The 19,448-nt window shown below is 41.2% G+C and overlaps 1 protein-coding gene across 2 annotated transcripts in view; it reads left to right on the forward strand.

Moving 5' to 3' along the window:
* The window catches only part of FXR1 (FMR1 autosomal homolog 1), a 52,062-nt gene that overhangs the window by 22,666 nt on the left and 9,948 nt on the right, over positions 1 to 19,448 (forward strand). For both annotated transcript variants that reach the window (XM_075861670.1, XM_075861671.1), the window contains exons 2-12: positions 1,480 to 1,532; positions 1,623 to 1,716; positions 2,446 to 2,517; positions 3,170 to 3,318; positions 6,264 to 6,357; positions 7,698 to 7,814; positions 8,437 to 8,607; positions 10,425 to 10,503; positions 10,621 to 10,730; positions 13,509 to 13,595; positions 13,686 to 13,893. In XM_075861670.1, the coding sequence (XP_075717785.1) occupies positions 1,480 to 1,532; positions 1,623 to 1,716; positions 2,446 to 2,517; positions 3,170 to 3,318; positions 6,264 to 6,357; positions 7,698 to 7,814; positions 8,437 to 8,607; positions 10,425 to 10,503; positions 10,621 to 10,730; positions 13,509 to 13,595; positions 13,686 to 13,893 (1,234 nt within the window). The remainder of the gene's footprint in view (positions 1 to 1,479; positions 1,533 to 1,622; positions 1,717 to 2,445; positions 2,518 to 3,169; positions 3,319 to 6,263; positions 6,358 to 7,697; positions 7,815 to 8,436; positions 8,608 to 10,424; positions 10,504 to 10,620; positions 10,731 to 13,508; positions 13,596 to 13,685; positions 13,894 to 19,448) is intronic.

Here is a 19,448-nt window from a genome sequence, read left to right on the forward strand (position 1 = left end):
TAATGGGCAGGGCTGTACAAACCCTGTCTCACTAAATTTTTTTCCTATATTTCTCAGTTACTTAGATATCGGTGCCGTTCTATTTGGCCGATATTTAAATAACCCCTTGAACTGTGAATGGGTCGTGTAATTCACAAGGGGGTGTGTAATGTCACTATGACACTGTCCAATCCGCTATGGACAGTGTTGGGGCTTATTCAGACGAACGTGATATACGTCCATGCAACGCGCGTAATTTTCACGCGCCTCGCACGGGCCTATGTTAGTCAATGGGGCCGTTCAGACAGTCAGTGATTTTTACGCAGCGTGTGTCCGCTGCGTAAAACTCACGACATGTCCTATATTTGTGCGTTTCTCGCGCATCACGCACCCATTGACATCAATGGGTGCGTGAACACGTGCTTTTCTGTTTACAAACATACAATCAGTGTCATAATGATTTCAGCTGCGCGAAAATCACGCAGCCACGCATCATACGGGGATGACACACGGAGCTGTTAAGTACCTTTTGCGCGCGCAAAATGCACACGCTCGTGTGAATCCGGCTTTACAGCAAGAGCTGGAGAGAGGAGAGCAGGTGCGCGTTCAGCTCCGCCGCAACCACAGAACAGAAGAGGAGAAGAAGAATGTGAATTCTTGTGTTCCATGTCGGCAGGAGTATCTTCGGCTTCGGAGCTGTGCACGCATGCATGCTTGCGGGCGCGCGCACACACTCACTCTTCAGCTCTCGGCAGACAAGGACAAGACTATGATCGCGAGGGATCGGTCTTGTTCAGCTTGTCTGTCGAGAGCTGAAGAGTGAGGGTGTGTGTGCACATGCTCGCACATCTCTGAGCTGCGTGGGCGCACACTCCTCTCTCCAGCTCTTGTTGTTACACTTTATCTGATTGGACAGTGTCACAGCGTCGTTACACGCCCCATTGACCGTTCAGGGGGTTATTTAAATGTCATTCACCAAATATAACGGCACCGATGTCTAAATAACGGAGGAGAGAAGATTTTTTTTTATAGTGAGACCGGGTTTGTGCAGCCCTGACCATTACATTCTGCACTCAGCTGCGCATGTATGGGCAGGTGAAAGGTTCTTTTTAATGCAAATACTCAATATTTACAGTGTTGACCCTTCTTTTTCAAGACTTCTGCAATTTGCCCTGGCATGCTGGATATCGGCTTCTGGGCCAAATCCTGACTGATGGCATTCTTGCCTAATCAGTTCTTGGGGTTTACCACAATTTCTGTGTTTTTGTTAGTCCACCTTAATTTTGACGATTGACCACAGGTTCTCAATGGGATTGAAATCTGGGGAGTTTCCTAGCCATGGACCTAAAATTTCAATGTTTTGAAATGGCACAATTTCTGATAACCAAAATTTGTTTCAGTCCCAAAACGTTTGGCCAGGACTTTACAATACAAAGTTGTTTTTTATCTAGGTAATGTTTGCGTGTGTTGTGATGAACCTTTTTTTTTTTCTCCTTACAGGGATTCATCAAAGATGTCCATGAAGATTCGCTCACAGTTGTTTTTGAAAACAAGTAACTATGCCCTTTGATATCTTTACAAGTGGTGGTCTCTTGTATGTGTGCATGTGCTTTTCTAATGTACTGTTGCTTTCTAAACTCTAGCTGGCAGCCGGAACGTCAGGTTCCATTCCATGAAGTTCGGATGCCACCCCTACCTGACCTCAAGAAGGAAATAACTGAAGGGGATGAGGTTGAAGTAAGTTAAGCTCACTTAGGCTTCGTTCACATCTGCGTTGGGGTCCCGTTCTGACGTTCCGTCGGAGCATTCCGTCAGAACGGGACCCTGAACAGACACAAACGGAAGCCAGAGGTTTCTGTTTCCATCACAATTGATTTCAATGGTGACGGATCCGGTGCCCATGGTATCCGTTTTGTCTCTGTTGTGCACCGGATCTGTCGTTTTGCCGGAAGCAATAGCATTCTTGCTTCTAGCAAAAGGACAGGAAAATGTCTATATTTTTTTTCCCTAAAAACACTGTGCAAAACCACCCTTAGGGGTAGGCACATTCATGCTGAAAAATACGAGGCTGTTTCAAGAAAAAGCAGCGTCCTTTTTTTTTTTTTTTTTTTAATTTTGTCAGTTTGAAAAATCAGCTTTTTTCTTTTTTTTTTGTTTAAGGATATGCACTGTATTTTTACTTTTATCTTAGCAGCATAAAAATACCCCTCATATGAACAAGTGTATTTCCCATTGAAATCAATAGGAAGCTGTTTGCAGGCATATTTCAAAGGCATTTTGGAGTGTTTTACACTCCGAAATACACCTGAAAATAAGCTGTGTGAAAATGCCCAACATGTTAGTCTTGTGTTATACTGTTATATTTTATTTTATTTTTACTTATAGGATTTCGTTTATTTTTGAGCCCATTCAGATTTAGTTTGCCAAGTACCTTTATTTGTATGTCTTTGATACACTTCTTTATAGGTTTACTCCAGAGCTAATGACCAAGAGCCATGTGGATGGTGGCTTGCTAAAGTGCGAATGATGAAAGGAGAGGTAGGTTTCTATCCTCATTAAATGGTTGTTGTTTTTTTTTTTGGTTTTTTTTTCTCGTAACTAGGGACATTCATTTTCATTTATTTAATCTACTTAACTACTTCAGTCTAGCTATTAGTCATTTAAAGTTCTCTTTAGCAAACCTATGGGAGACACTGAATAAGGTGGAGTTCACGGTTTGCGTATTCTACAGGCAATTTATTTGGGTCTAATACTTTTTGAAGGCAGCAGTTACTATGAGGTGCAACTTGTTCCAGCAGTAAACCAGGGGCTTTGCATGGCAGATGCAGGAGAGAAAGTCCTAGGAGCTGTTGTCCATACTGCTGCTTGGCGGAACCCTCTATTAGTGCGTTATAGAAAGCTGCACCTCACCATCCCGGGTTGCCTGAGGGTAACTTTTTGTTATAATTCCTAGTTACAAATTGTTCTTATAATTTAGAAGCATTCTACTGGACATAAACCGTGAGAGTGGTAACCATTAGCTAGGTTTCTGTCACCATTGAGTTCAATGGTGAGGGAAACGAAAGCTGAGGTTTCCGTTTGACTTTCCGCTGAGGGGTTAACCCGACGGAAAACTCAGACTGAATCCCTCAGCGGAAACGAACAGTGATATGAACAGGCCCTAAGATGTCAAATATGTTTTGTGTTTTAGTTCTATGTTATTGAATATGCTGCCTGTGATGCCACCTACAATGAAATAGTGACGTTTGAGCGGCTTCGACCTGTGAATCAGAACAAGCCTGTGACAAAGAATTCGTTCTTTAAATGCATGGTGGATGTTCCGGAAGACCTGAGAGAAGCGTAAGTTGTTGTAATTCAGTGACAGAACTCCAAACTTTATGAGCTATTAATTTAAAACACTTACTATTTATTGTGTAAGTCTGCAATGTAGTCTGATTCAAACAGCAATGAAAGGAAAATATTTTCATTTCAAAGTAGAATTAGTAGAAATTAGACCTTTTACCATAAGCAATATAGAAAAAGCACTTTAACTGGTTCCCGACCGCCGGCTGTATATTTAAACGGCCTGCGGTCGAGGTCCATAAAACCTGCGCCATAGCAGATATATGGCGCTGGTTTTACCTGGCTGCCCAAGTGATCGGGCAGCTGAATGTCAGGTGCCCGGCAGTCAGTAATTGTTGGGGACCCTGAAGAGAAGTTAGAAGCAGCTTTCGCTGCTTCTACCCTGATTGCTTCTACACATCAGTCAATGAGCGCTGTGTATAGAATAGAGGCATCACCAGGATGCCATTAGGGGCAGGCTACTGCTGTGTTTAATGAGACCCAGCCACAGCCCTATTCGTGAAAAGTCACTACAAGGGTATGTTCACACGGCTTATTTTCAGCCGTATTTCAGGCTGTAAACGCCCCGAAAAATGGCTGAAAATACGGAAGCTGAACACCTCAACATCTGCCCATTGATTTCAATGGCAAAAACATTGTTTCGTTCCGACATGGCTGTTTTTTACACGGCCGTTTGAAAAAGTTAAAATAGTGCATGTCACTTCTTGAGCCGTTTTTGGAGCCGGTTTTTATTGTCCATAGAAAAACCGCTTAAACAGCCGCAAAAAAACGCATCTGAAAACTGATGAAAATCTGAGGCTTTTTTCCCTTGAAAACAGTTCCGTATTTTACAGCAGTTTTGTGTGTGAACATACCCTTAGAGGGCTGATTTCACCCTGTAACACAGCATCCCCAGTTACAGTGGAAAAATAAGGTATAAAAAAAAAGTATTTTCTGACCTTTGGGGACAGACACCTAAAATACCCACTCGTGGCCAATCATTGTCGTAACGCTAGCCCTGACCCAATTACCCTAATATAGACGCTTAATATATCAAAATTTATGGTAGACAATGACCATCGCAAATAAAAAAATCTATTTATAGGGTAAAACTAAATTACCAGAAAAAAAATTTGCTGAAAAAGTAAAAACCTTATTTTATTTTATTTTTTTTACTATTTTCAAAGTAGAAGCATAAAAATTCTGAAACCATAAAAATAATTTGCATAAAACGGATCTTAAAAAAAGCCTGCATTGTCTACGAAAAAAACATCGCAGTAATCACGGCGGTAGCCCAATAAATAAAAAAAGTTCTAGCCGTTTAACTAACGCTATCTAAAAATGACTAAGAGGTGTTTAGTCCTGAAGGTTTAAAATAGTCTGGTCCTGAACTGGTTAAAGTACTCTGGTTCAGATCACCATCGATATCCGCATCCTAACTTGAAAGGAACACTAAATGTTGAGAATCCCTATCCTTTGATCCTTTGATTTCATATTGAAATTAAAGCTGTAAGAAATCTATCTATGGAGATCACCCCCCCCCCTCCCCCTCCCCCTCCCCCTCCCCCTCTCCAGTTCCTCTAGGAAACTGCCTGCAAAGGAAGCCTCCCACCTACTGCTCTTTCTGATACACCACTCCCTGTGACTAAAGCTGGCCATACACTTGAAGAGGCTCTGTCACCAGATTTTGCAACCCCTATCTGCTATTGCAGCAGATCGGCGCTGCAATGTAGATAAGAGTAATGTTTTTATTTTTTTTAAACGAGCATTTTTGGCCAAGTTATGACCATTTTTGTATTTATGCAAATGAGGCTTGCAAAAGTCCAAGTGGGCGTGTATTATGTGCGTACATCAGGGGGGGTTTTACTACTTTTACTAGCTGGGCGTTCTGACGAGAAGTATCATCCACTTCTCTTCAGAACGCCCAGCTTCTGGCAGTTCAGAAACAGAGCGTGTTCTCGAGGGATCACGCTGTGTCGTCACTCACAGGTCCTGCATCGTGTCAGACGAGCGAGGACACATCGGCACCAGAGGCTACAGTTGATTCTGCAGCAGCATCAGCGTTTTCAGGTAAGTAGCTACATCGACTTACCTGCAAACGCTGATGCTGCTGCAGAATCAACTGTAGCCTCTGGTGCCGATGTGTCCTCGCTCGTCCGACACGATGCAGGACCTGTGAGTGACGACACAGCGTGATCTCTCGAGAACACGGCTGTGTCTGCACTGCCAGAAGCTGGGCGTTCTGAAGAGGAGTGGATGATACTTCTCGTCAGAACACCCAGCTAGTAAAAGTAGTAAAAACGCCCCGATGTACGCACATAATACATGCCCAGTTGGACTTTTACTTTAAACACGCCCACTTGGACTCTTGCAAGCCTCATTTGCATAAATACAAAAATGGTCATAACTTGGCCAAAAATGCTCGTTTTTTAAAAATAAAAACGTTACTGTAATCTACATTTCAGCGCCTATCTGCTGCAATAGCAGATAGGGGTTGCAAAATCTGGTGACAGAGCCTCTTTAAGTATAGGATCTCCACAGTGCAGCTGATAAGTCATGCAGACTGAAGTGACAAATCCGGGACATAAAAAAACAGGGACAGACTAGCAAGCAGAATGGGGTCTTTTAACACTGCTTTTGGCCAGTCTGTCTGATGTATACGTATGTATTCCAAAATAAAAAAAGGTAGGGATATTAAAACATACTGTAACATTCCCTTGTACTCTGTATATCAAGTGTTATTTGGGTTTATATCTAGAAACAGGTTTGTTTGTTTTTTTTGTCGTCCGATTTGGCACCACAAAAAAGGTATAGGTGACAGTCGGGTTTGACATGGAAGTGGCACGGACTCCTTTTTTTTAATGTTGGCCTTCTAAACCACTTCATGACCACCAGGTTGTATTTGCAGAAATCTATAAAGTGGAATCTATAATAATACAGCTGTGTTTTTGTGTGTTATGCAGGTGTGCCAGCGAGAGTGTGCATAAAGAATTCAAGAAAGCTGTAGGAGCATGTAGAGTGTATTTTAACTCGGAGCCTAATCAGTTAATTATACTGGTAAGAATGTGCTTATGACAAATAAGCTGTGGCATAAGATGAGGTTTTTTTTTCTATACCTAAGTAACTAGCGAAACCCCTTAACCACTTCTTGACCAGAAGCTTTACCCCACCCCTCTGTTTAGGGCCATTTCAAGTTTAATACATGTGGCAATTTAAAAGCAAATTGTTCTATTATTCTTCCAACCTAAATGTATTTGATCTTGTTTTTGTGGAAAAAAATAATAGATATGTTACTTTTTTGAAAATGTGGAAGGAAAAATGGGAAAATAATGTGAATATGTGACTTTGGAACATACCACTGGGTAATCACACCTGAATACATATTTAACCACTTCTGCTGACTTCAACGATACCAAATATTTGTGCATTTCTTGCTGGGCGCAAGGCGGAGCTTACAATCAATGGTGCGCAAACTGACTTTTGGAGAAGAACTTTCCAAAGCTGGTTTGCTGACACCAAGCGACCATTACCGATGTTGTAAAGTGCCGTAACAACGTTAAAGGGGTAGTCCATTCTCAAAAAATTGTTGGCCTATACTCAGTATAGGACTTCATTAACTGATCGGTCGGGCCGATCAGCTATTTTAAAGGGGCCGCAGCGCCTGTCACATAATCAAATGACCGGAGACCAGGTCTCCGGGTGAAATCTCCAGAGCTCCTCAGTCTGCGCGTAAGCAACCTATTTTGGGCCTTTTAGAACCAAGCGATTTTATTTTCTTTTTTCCATTGGCGCTTTTCTGAAAGCTATAACTCCTTTTTTTTTTTTTTTCTCCCGCTGACAAAGCTGTATGAGAGCTTGTTTTTTTTTTGGTTTTTTTTATCACCGCCTTGGAGTGCATATAATTTTACTATTTTATCAATTTAATTCCACTTTTTTTATATAAATAACATGTTAACTTTATTATGCGAGTCGGTATGATTACAGTGTTAGCAAATTTTATATATATTTTTTTTATGTTTTAGTACTTTTGCAGGGTGAAAGCCTGTTTATATGGGGGGGGGGGGAAATTTTTGCTGATCAACCGATCTCTCCATGTTTCTATGCATAGCGAGAAATCTGTCAATCAGCGATGAGTGGGCTGTGGGAACTCATGAATAACTGACTCTGGTGGCGCTGGCCGCGCGCTGCTTGTAAATTCTTTAAAATAGTTTCATTTTAGCAAACCAGTAACAAACAGCTGAAATCAGCGTGTCTGTCACTACATTATGCTGCCATGGTTGAGGGTGGCATAAGGTGGATGACCGGTGCCCTTTGATATGTTGTATAGTTTAGAACCTCCTGTGTATATGTAGTGTAATTGACTATTAAGTTAATGTTGATTATTTTTCTCTATTAAGTCTGCAAGTGAATCAACAGTGAAGCGGGTAACTATATTGAGTGACATGCACTTACGAAGTATTCGTACAAAGCTGATGCTCATGTCAAGGAATGAAGAAGCCACCAAACATTTAGAAGTATGTTCATTATTCTTGTTCACATAAAACCTGCCTTTCTGTAGTCTCTAAAATGACTTGCGTTGCCTGGTTTATTCTCCATTCCTCACTGAAATATGAAAACTGTTTATGCAAATTCAACTAGTATTTTCTCTCCTCAAAAATTATTTACTCATGTTCCCATGATTTGAGGATAAGCAGACTTGGCCAAGTTACTATTGTTAACTATTATAAGTCCTTGGAGAGGTTATACAGATATATATGGTTTAAATGTGTAGTATTGTAATTGAAAAATATATTATTTTGCTGTTCCTTTGTTTGTCCTGGAAACGGATGAATAAATTGACAACTGAGTGTTGCTATTCCCCTTGTCAATAGGGTGTGTCGATAGACAGTCTGACACTATCCAAGCAGTCATGACCATGTCAGTGTGTAAGGACCTTCCCTAATTGACAAGGAATGGTAACACCAAGTTGTCAATGTATTCATACATTTCCAACTGGAATAACAGGAACAGCACAACTCAGAGTTCTAAAAAAGGATAGTCCAGAATTTTTTAAGTAGACCTATTGGGAAAGCAATTAAACAATATCATTTAACTTTTTTTTTTTTTTTTTTCTTTTTTTTTTTTTCTTTTCCCTAGTGTACAAAGCAGCTTGCTGCAGCGTTTCATGAAGAATTTGTCGTTAGAGAAGATTTAATGGGGCTTGCAATAGGTACACATGGAAATAACATCCAACAAGCCAGGAAAGTTCCTGGTATTACAGCTATCGAATTAGAAGAAGACAGTGGAACCTTTCGAATCTATGGAGAGGTTAGTTGAATGTGGCTACCAAAGTTTGTGTAATCTTTGCAGATCTAACCCAGTTTCTAAAGCATGGAAAGTGTATCTAGTAGCTTTTATGTGCAGGATACTTCTCCCTAATAACATACCACCACTTTAATATGAAAGCCACCACAGCTATCATCTTCGGAGACCCCTGACAAAGCTGATTTTTGCCAGGGATGTTGCTGTCGACTCCTCATTTTCCCTGCAACAACTGTAGTATTACATGTCAGACATTCAAATGAATGCTTTTTAGGTGCTCTGACTCCTAAGATGGGGTCTCCTTTATGGGAGATTGTATAAATACTCAGTATTTTTTGAACTCTTTCCCCCCCCCCCCTACCCCCCCATATAACCAGATACATCAAATCCTCTCAACGTAGCGAATACAGATAATATTTTTTATAATACATTAAGCCGTATGTCGTCTCAGAGAGGACAGGGAATAGCTGTAACCCTTAGGGTATGTTCACACGCTAAAGTAAATACGGAGCTGTTTTCAAGAGAAAACTGCCTCTGACTTTCATCCGTTTTTAAAGCATCAAACGTTTTTGTTTTTTTAAAACACAGCGTGTGAACATACCGTTAGGGCTTGTTCACACGAACGTTGTATAATCCGTATGACTGCCATTAAAATGGCCGTCACACGGACATATGTATTTCAATGGTGCCGTTGTTTTAATGGGCCGTGTGAGGAAAAAAAATTACTGGTCCTTAAGGCCAAAATTGGTTACGTCACTGAGCAGTTAATGCACTTTTTTAATGTGACTCATGGGGCTTATTCACACAAACACTGTATACGTCTGTGATGGCAGTTAAAACTATGGCCGTCACGCGGACACGTATTTCGATTGGGCAGTTCACACAGCCGCTGTTTTAACGGACTGTGTGAAGGGTCCGTTGAAAAAATAGAAATGTCCCATTTTCTTCCGTTTTCACGGATCCCTCGATAGACCTAAGTCTGAGAGATCTGTGGAAACTGGTCCCGCACAGGTGCAACTCGGATGTGAAAAACTGCATCTTTTTTCACGTCCAAGTATTCACTGTCGTGTGAATCTAGCCTAAATGTATCTATTTGGAATCTCGATCGTGTGATTTACAGAGTGCATGCTACATCTTTTAAAAAGGTATGCAAAGGCTATTCTGGTACTCATGACAATGACATCTTGTATGCCTTATACCAGGAGTCAGAAACCTTCAGCACTCCAGCTGTTGTAAAACTACAATTTCCAGCATGCCATGACAGCCTTTGATTATTTAATAAGGCCTTTTGGCGTTAGGGTATGTTCACACGTCTTAACAAATTAGGTCTGAAATTATGGCGCGGTTTTCAGGCGAAAACAGCTGCTGAATTTCAGACTTTTTTGCAAGTACTCGCGTTTTTCGCGGCGTCCATTACGGGCGTAATTGGAGCTGTTTTTCAATGGAGTCAACTTCTTTGACGCGGGCGTATTTTTACGCGCCGTCTTTTGACATCGACGCGTAAAATGACACCTCGTCTGAACAGAACATCGTAAAACCCATTGCAAGCAATGGGCAGATGTTTGCAGACGTAATGGAGACGGCTTTTCAGGTGTAATTCGAGGCATAGAACGCCCGAATTACGTCTGAAAATAGGCCGTGTGAACCCAGCCTTATAGTTTCCCAACAGCTCGTGTGTCAAAGGTTGCTGACCCCTGCCTTATACTAATCGCACCCTCTTTGGTTAACTTAAACTTCTTTTTTTTTTCTTGCATCTATGCAAATCTTTAGTATTCGAAACAAATGTTTAAGCCTGTATGTGTAAAATTGTTCTGTTTTTATAGAGCGCTGAAGCAGTCAAGAAAGCACGAAGTTTCTTGGAGTTTGTGGAGGATTTCATTCAGGTGCCCCGGAATCTTGTTGGTAAGTGTCATTACTATATAGTCTTTACTGAGCTCTTAAAATTTGCGATGTGATGACGTTTCTCAAAGGTGTACATGGTTTGATTTTAAAGCACTTGTTTGACATTCTTCTATGCAGGAAAAGTTATTGGCAAAAATGGAAAAGTCATTCAGGAAATTGTGGATAAATCTGGAGTTGTAAGAGTGAGAATTGAAGGAGATAATGAAACAAAGTTACCCCGTGAAGATGTGAGTTAGTATTTTGAATGTGCGTTTCCGCCTTTTAGGTTTAGTTCACAATACATTTTTGCTATATAATGGATGCATACTTACTTTTTTTTTTTTTTTTATACACTGCTTACTGCAATAAAAAAACAAAAAACATTCTCCTACAATTGGATGCTTATGCAGCTGGATCCTTTTAGCATTTAAAAATAATCAAAAAACAAAACCCCATACGTTTGGATATTGTTTTTTGACCAGACAGGAAAACATAGCAAGCTTAAAAGGAATGTGTAGCTAGAATTTTTTTTTATTTTTTTTAGTTAAACAATTCTTATTTAAATGATTACACATTGTTTTAATTTTTTCACAAGTCAGGAAATATTATAAATTAGATTCTAATTTAGAACATTTCCATGTGCTGGTCACTAGAGGGAGCAATTTCCAAAATTGCAGCATGGTCAATGTGGTAAAGCAACCTCCTTGCTTTATGCTACAAATTTTGGGGTAGACACACTCGCTCTGGTGTCCTCACACAATCCCCTCTCCCTTATTCTGGCTAGTGCCAGGAGGAGGGGTTTGAATCTTCAAACCTCCTACACTGTGTGACGCCATTTTCTGAGCGACTGCACAGTGTAGGAGGATTGGATACAGTGCTCAGCAGACCGTATAACACGAACATAATACACACATCACAAACAGAAATTACCTGCTCCTGCCGCCGCCTCTGCTCCTATTCCTTGCGTCTTCGCTTCCTTGAACATATGGCCGCAGCCGGAAGTCGTCATCTTACTGTCCGGCAGCGGCTTCCGGTCCACATGAAAATGGCGCCGGATTTCGCTCTGCTAACGAGCTTCGTTTTGGTCTGTGGGGGAACGGCGCATGCGCCGTTCCCACACAGACGGCGTACACTGCAGAGAATGGAACGGCTCCCGTTGGCATTCTCTATGGGGATGTATGTGCCGTATTCCATCTCTGTATGTGTCGTTAATCGACACAGAGATGAGAAAAAAAAATGGCAGCCCCCATAGAGAAGTAAAACTAAGTAAAAAGTAGAACACAAGAACACAAATAAATAAAATTTATTTTAAAAGCATACTAAAAGCAATATTATAAAAAAAACTTCATGACACCTTCCATTTTAAAGGGATCCTGTCACCAGCATTTCACCTATTATACCAGGTGGTAGTGGGTGAAAAATCATTTCTATATAGCATATAATTGTCTTAGTCGGCTCTGTAGCTTTAGGGTATGTTCACACGGCCAAATTTCAGACGTATACGAGGCGTATTATGCCTCGTTTTACGTCTGAAAATATGGCTACAATACGTCGGCAAACATCTGCCCATTCATTTGAATGGGTTTGCCGACGTACTGTGCAGACGACCTGTTATTTACGCGTCGTCGTTTGACAGCTGTCAAACGACGACTCGTAAAAATACAGCCTCGTCAAAAGAAGTGCAGGACACTTCTTTCAGACGTTTTTGGAGCTGTTTTCTCATAGACTCCAATGAAAACAGCTCCAAAAACGAGTTGGTAAAAAAATGAGTTGGTAAAAATGCGAGTTGGTAAAAAACGTCTGAAAAGCAGGGTCTGTTTTCCCTTGAAAACAGCTCTGGATTTTCAGACGTTTTGGTTGACTACGTGTGAACATACCCTTAGTATTCCGTTTTTTAGTATTCCCACACCGTGAGCATAAGGGTATGTGCACACACACTAATTACGTCCGTAATTGACGGAAGTATTTCGGCCGCAAGTACCGGACCGAACACACTGCAGGGAGCCGGGCTCCTAGCATCATACTTATGTACGATGCTAGGAGTCCCTGCCTCACTGCAGGACAACTGTCCCGTACTGTAATCATGTTTTCAGTACGGGACAGTAGTTCCACGCAGAGGCAGGGACTCCTAGCGTCGTACATCACTATGATGCTAGGAGCCGGCCCCCTGCACTGTGTTCGGTCCGGGTCTTCCGGCCGAAATACGTTCCGTACATTACGGACGTAATTAGTGTGTGCGCACATACCCTAAGAGTCATATCTTCGTTTGAAAAGAGTCATCTCTTCGTTCCTCAAGTCTTTCTGAGTTTACCCCGCCTCCGCTCAAAGGGTCACCCGATTATTATGATAAAAGGCGCAAAATGTTTGCAGACCGTTATTTACATTTGGAGACGTTTAGGAGAGGGGATAACCGCAATTAACTTTTTATAGCAGCGGCTAGTGTATGGTTCAATATATGTAAGGTTCAATAGGTGAAATTCTGGTGACCGGTTCCCTTTAACATTCCTGCCAAAAAAAACAGTATCTAGTTTTGTTTTTTTAATTTATTTTTTTAGAACTATATAGAAGCGAATGACAACAGAATCCAACTGTAAAGGCATCCTGTTGTAGCAGTGTACTTTGAAGTTAGCCGTAAAAAAATAAAGTATGCCTCAACATTATGGTAAAAAGTGGTGTGTACTTAGGTTAGGCTTCCTCCTTTTCAAATGTTTTATCTGATTTTAAACCACTTTTTAAATTGATTTTTACAAAAAAAATAATGTATTAAAAGCTGTATCGTTCTGTCAAACTTATTCCGTCAGGTCAGCTGAACTGACTGCTCTGCTAAAAGCTGGGCAAGCATGATCCGGTTCATGAACTTAGATGTGATCATTACTAGCTGGATCCTGCGTGTCGGCCGAGCCATCAGTTCAACTGACCTGACGGAATCTGCTTAAATAAAAAGTTGTTTAAAATCAGATAACATTTATTTATTTAAAAAAAAAGTGTACATAGCCTTTAAGTTTATATTTTATTTTTTTGTACAGGGTATGGTTCCATTTGTTTTCGTTGGAACGAAGGAAAGCATTGGAAATGTCCAGGTTCTTCTAGAATACCATATTGCATACCTAAAAGTAAGTTTTAGCTATTTGTACACGCTTAATAGAATGGTGTGGTGGCCTCTTAGGGAAGGATAACAAGTTGCAATCTTATTACATTTTTAGGAGGTAGAGCAGTTAAGACTAGAAAGGCTTCAAATTGATGAACAACTTCGTCAAATTGGTATGGGATTCCGACCATCTTCAAGCCGAGGCACAGAGAAAGAGAAGGGTTATGCAACTGATGAAAGTACTGCCTCATCTGTCCGTGGAAGCCGATCCTACAGTGGAAGAGGCCGAGGTCGTAGGGGACCCAATTACACATCTGGTTATGGTATGTGGGTTCTTACTGTTTAAATTCTTTTTTTGTTTAGTTTTTTCTCCCCTTTCCCACCTTGAATGCTGTTACTTAGAGGCTCTGTTACCAGTTTATAAGTCCCCTATATCCCCTACATAGTCTGGTCGGCGCTGTAATGTAGATAACAGCAGTGGTTTTTATTTTGAAAAACAATCATTTTTGAGCAAGTTATGAGCAATTTTAGATTTATGCTAATTCGTTTCTTAAAGACCAACTGGGCGTGTTTTTACTTTTGACCAAGTGGGTGTTGTAAAGAAGTGTATGAGGCTGACCAATCAGTGACCAATCAGTGACCAATCCGCCTCATACACTTCTCATTGTTCCAGCCCAGCTTCTTTCACTGCACAAGCACACTGTGCTGTGGATCGTACTGGGCTGGAACAATGAGAAATGTATGAGGCTGATTGGTCAGCCTCATACACTTCTTTACAACACCCACTTGGTCAAAAGTAAAAACATGCCCAGTTGGTCTTTAAGAAACTAATTAGCATAAATCTAAACTAGCTCATAACTTGCTCAATAATAATTGTTTTTCAAAATAAAAACCACTGCTGTTATCTACATTACAGCACCGATCACATTATGTAGGAGATAGGGCACTTATAATCTGGTGACAGAGCCTCTTTAAAGTGTAACTAAACGTTCGACTAACTTCTGACGTATCATAGTGACATGTCAGAAGTTTTGATTGGTGGGGGTCCAAGCACTGAGACCCCCACCAATCGCTAAAACGAAGCGGCAGAAGTACTTGTGTGAGCGCTCATCTGCTTAGTTTCTGTTCGGCCTTTTCCGGAAATCAATATATCAGAGTACGGGCTCAATAGAAAGTCTTTGAGCCCGTACTCTGATACATTGGCTTTCCGGAAAAAGGTGATCGGACATAAATCGGCTGAGTGCTCACACGAGTGCTTCTGCTGCTTCGTTTAAGTGATTGGTGGGGGTCTCAGAAGTTTTGATTGGTAGGGATCCAAGCACTGACATGTCACTATGACATGTCAGAAGTTTGTCGAACGTTTAGTTACACTTTAATCAATTTTTGTGTGGGGTTGTAGTTTATCACTGATTTATGTACAAGCATGTGTTTTTGCTGCTTGTATATAGTGTGATTTTTATATTTTGTTACACCCATTACATAAAATTACTCCTACAGCCATGCAAGCTTTAGAATGGGTAAGTTTACTTCCAGATTCCAAACTGCCTCTGAAAGTATTATTTGCTCAAGATCCTGATTGTATACATCACTGCAGCTCACACAAGACATTATCTAAGCCTTGTAAAGTCCAGTCTTTGGACTCCAAGTTCCCTGGAGGAATGAATCATGTTTAATCATCTTGCAGTCTGAGAAATTAAACTGGATTTGGCAGATGATTCCTAGCTAAATGCATAATGCCAACTCTTAAATTTGAAGGATAAATGTGTGTGGCTGTTTTTCTTAGAATTTGGGTTGAACTGGTCAATTCTACAGTGACGTTCTAGAGAATTGTGTGTTTTAAGCTATGTGGCAACAGTTTGGGAGAAGCTCTCTCCAGTTTCCAAGGGACAATGCTCCTACGTGCGAAGGAAAGTCCATAAAAAAAATTGTCTATTGTGTTTGGTTTGGATGAACGTAACTGACCTGTACACGACCTCAAACATAAAATTATACATGTTGTTATAAAACCTTTAATACACAGTGGGTGGGAAACGGTTTCCAAAAAATTGGTGTAGGCATAGCCCGGACTTCACTTCTATTGAACACCTGTATAATAGATTGAAACACTGACTACCTTATTGGCTAACATCACAGCCCTTTCTCAGTGCACACGACCGTGCACGTAATCACGGTCTGCGATCGCGGGCACGGCCGCGGAGAGTCCCTCGCACTTTCGGCCCGTGCTCCCATACAAAGTATGGGAGCACGGTCCGTAAAAAGCAAACTATAGGCCATGTCCTATCTTTTGCGGAGGCTTTCTACGGCCAGTAAACCTTCCCGTAAATATACGGGAAGGTGTCTGTGGTCAATAGAAATGAATGGGTCCGTAATTGCGAACCGTAATTACGGTATGCAATTACAGACAAATTCTACGGACATGTGCATGGGGCCTTACTGCATAAATTTCCCTTGTCATGTTCCAAACTGTTGAAGTGGTTGTTATAATGGCAAAAGATAGACTAAATCCATTTTAATGGCAGTGGGTTTGGTATATACTTTTGGCTATATATTGTATGGATTATGCGTGTATTAATTTTTTGGTTTGAATATCTAGAGAAGATGGTAACTTTAAGCTACAATATGCTAAAGCTAGCAAGCTTTAGATAGTTTTCTGCGTCGTCTGCTGAAGACAGTCTGTATGTTGCATAGCTAGCACAAGATTTCTTAAAGGCTAGGTACGCCTTGGCTGAGATCGTTTTCTGTGTCTCTCTGAAACACAGGAACCAGGTAATAACAATCACATCTAAGTTCATAGCTCTAGATGTAATCATTATTGGATGGATCCTTTGTGTCGGACACATAGGAGTCAGAACAATACCGCTTCTATGTATATGTATGTATAAAGGATATATAGTAGCTGTGTCGTGTAAAGTTTTTAATAAGTCAACATAAAAGTTTAAAAACAAATAAAACATAGATTTATTTATTTTTGAAAATAAAATTCTTTCAAATGCGTACATTGCCTTTTTTAAATCCTTTTTTTATTTTTTTATTATTTGGAAACACTGCACTGGGAGACTGACACTAGGTAGGAAAAGTCTTGCCTCTGCCATTCCCTTTCCACAGACACTGGCTAAATCAGCTTTTAGCCTGGTGTGCGTAAGAGGCAGACATGACCTGATTCTCAGGTCTGCTGCTGTTTTTTTTTTTTTTATTTCGTTCCTTTATACTCCTTAGCTGCAGACGGCCTGTCAGCCTGGTCTCGTCAACCCCCTTCGAGTCCCAGTAAACCAGGCAGTTCTCTGCACTGATTTTTCTTCTCGGACTGTCGTCTAGCTTTATTGTCTGCATTCGCATCAAATTAATCCATAAATTCAGAGGTCAGACAAGAGGACTTGCCATCCAAGCGACTCCAGACGCCCATCTTTCAAGTCTAAACCCGCTTGGCAACATCGTTCCAAGACCCCTAATTTTTCTCGCATCTGGTGTCGGCTGCCCGAGTCGCAAGAGGACTTCTTTCCTTTCAGGAGATATTGCTCACTCATGTGGACAATGCCTGGGTTTGGAAGGTGTTTTCGACATTGTAGAAGATTTAATTCTCGACTCTTCCTCTAGTCTCTGTCTTTTGTCAACTGCGCTCCTCTTCACGGATCACGCTTCTGCGTTTTTTCTGTGCTGTGTGCTCCCTTCTCCTTCCAGGAAGTTATCTACCCAGTTCCTCAGTTTAAATGGTTTCAAGGCTTCTACTCGAACCTCCCCACAGTCCCAAAAAAAGATGCGTCAGTCAAGACCTACCCTGGATCTGAAAAAGTTGTATTGCTTTCATCACGTTCTGAGTTTTTGCCTGGAATCACTGGAACAGGGAGAGTACCATTTTTCCATCGACCTTCACGATGCATACCTTCACATCTCTATCGCAAGCGCTATCTTCGTTTCACTGTCTGTTCTCAGCATTTCCAGTTTACTTTTCTCTTCGGGCTTGCCACGGCTCCAGTGCATCTTACCAAGGTCCTATCTTCACCACGCCAGGGGAGTCACTGTGATCCCTTCCATGGATGACCTGTTGGTGCAGGGCCCCCTCAGGAAAGACACCTTTCCAGTCTCCACATCAACCTGGACACGTTTTAAAGAGATTCCGGTGGAGCATCAATAGGAGGGACGTCCTCCGTCCCAGATCAGTGTATGAACTTTATGAATATGATTGTCAACACCAGGACAGCCAAAGTCCGTCTTCCGGCGGACAAGATCAAGGCTGTATGAGTCGGAGTGGCCCTTTGCTGGAACACTCAGTGTTCCATCTGCTTTTACATTGAGGTACTGGGCAGAATAGTGTTGACCTTCAAGGCAGTTTGAACTTGGAAGCCACTCCATACAAGGGGGTAATCCTCTAGCACTAGGACAAGTTCGAGGACACACTGGATAAATTGATTCTCCTGCCCTCTCTGTTTTCTCAGGTGTTGTTCTGGTGGGAGACCAAACCAGCCATTCTGCTGGAACTGTCCTACCCTTCGAGTGGCTCGTTATCTCGACTACCTATTTGGGTGGGAAGCCGTTTTTGGCTTCCACACAGCCTAAGGCACTTGATCACCAGAGGAGACGACCTTGCAAATCAACCTTCTGGAATTGAGGGCAATCTTCTTGTCCCTCCCCATAGGACTTTTCTTTTACAAGTTCGGTGGTGAGGGTCCAGACAGACAACACTACGGGAGTGGCTTTATCTGAATCGCCATGGCGTTCCTGGAGCCAGGCAGCACTGTGGGAATCCTCTTGGATCCTCCTCTGAGCAGAGAATCGTGTCAGATCTGTCCGCGGTCCACATACCGGGAGTGGACAATTGTGCCACAGACTTCCTCAGTCAGGAAAAACTTCACCCAGATATCTTCCTTCAGATTTGCCAAAAGAGGCAGACGTGGATCTCTTCGCATCTCGTCTCAACTATAAGGTTCCAGCCTATGTCAGATCGGGATACCAGGGCCGACACAGTCGACGCCCTGGTCACCCTTTGGGGAGGGTTTTGTTCTTCTGAAGATGGAGGGCATTCCCGCAATACGATAATTCCCAGATCATAAACAACGAGCTGGTTCCCGTTAGACTTTCCAATTTTAAAGCTAATTAGCAGAGGAAGGATTTATGTATAAAACATAGCTTTTAATATAACCCATGTAAAATGGAATGTCAATATAGTATTAACCCCTTGAGGACCAAGCTCATTTTGGCCTTCAGGACCAGACCCATTTTTTCAAATCTAACCTGTCACTTTATGTGGTAATAACTTGTGAATGCTTTGATGTATCCAAGTGATTCTGAGATTTTCTCGTGACATATTGTACTTTATCTTAGTGGAAAAATGGTCGATTAAATTCATTGCTTATTTGTAAAAAAAAAACATCAATTTTGTGAAAATTTGCAAAAATTATGATTTTTCTAATATTAAATGTATCTGCTTGTAAAACAGTAACTTTTTTTTGTGTGTGGTATTACTATTTCATATATTCTATGTCAACTTTGTTGGCATCATTTTTTGAACATCCTTTTATTTTTCTAGGACGTTACAAGGCTTATAACTAGCAGCAATTTCTCACATTTTCAAGAAAATTTCAAAAGGTTATGTTTTCAGGGACGAGTTCAGTTCTGAAGTGGCTTTGAGGAGCCTATATATTAGAAACCCCCATCAATCACCATTTTGTAAACTGCGCCCCTCAAAGTATTCAGAACCGCATTCAGAAAGTGTTTTAACCCTTTAGGCGTTTCACAGGAATCGAAGCAAATTAGAGGTGAAATTTATCAATTAAATTTTTTTTCCCAAAATTAATTTGTAAAACATATTTTTTTCTGTAACACAGAAGGGTTTACCCAAGAAATGCAACTCAATATTTATTGCCCAGATTCTGTAGTTTTT

Source organism: Rhinoderma darwinii, chromosome 4 (genome assembly GCF_050947455.1).
Source record: "Rhinoderma darwinii isolate aRhiDar2 chromosome 4, aRhiDar2.hap1, whole genome shotgun sequence".
Classification (NCBI taxonomy): Eukaryota; Metazoa; Chordata; class Amphibia; order Anura; family Rhinodermatidae; genus Rhinoderma; species Rhinoderma darwinii.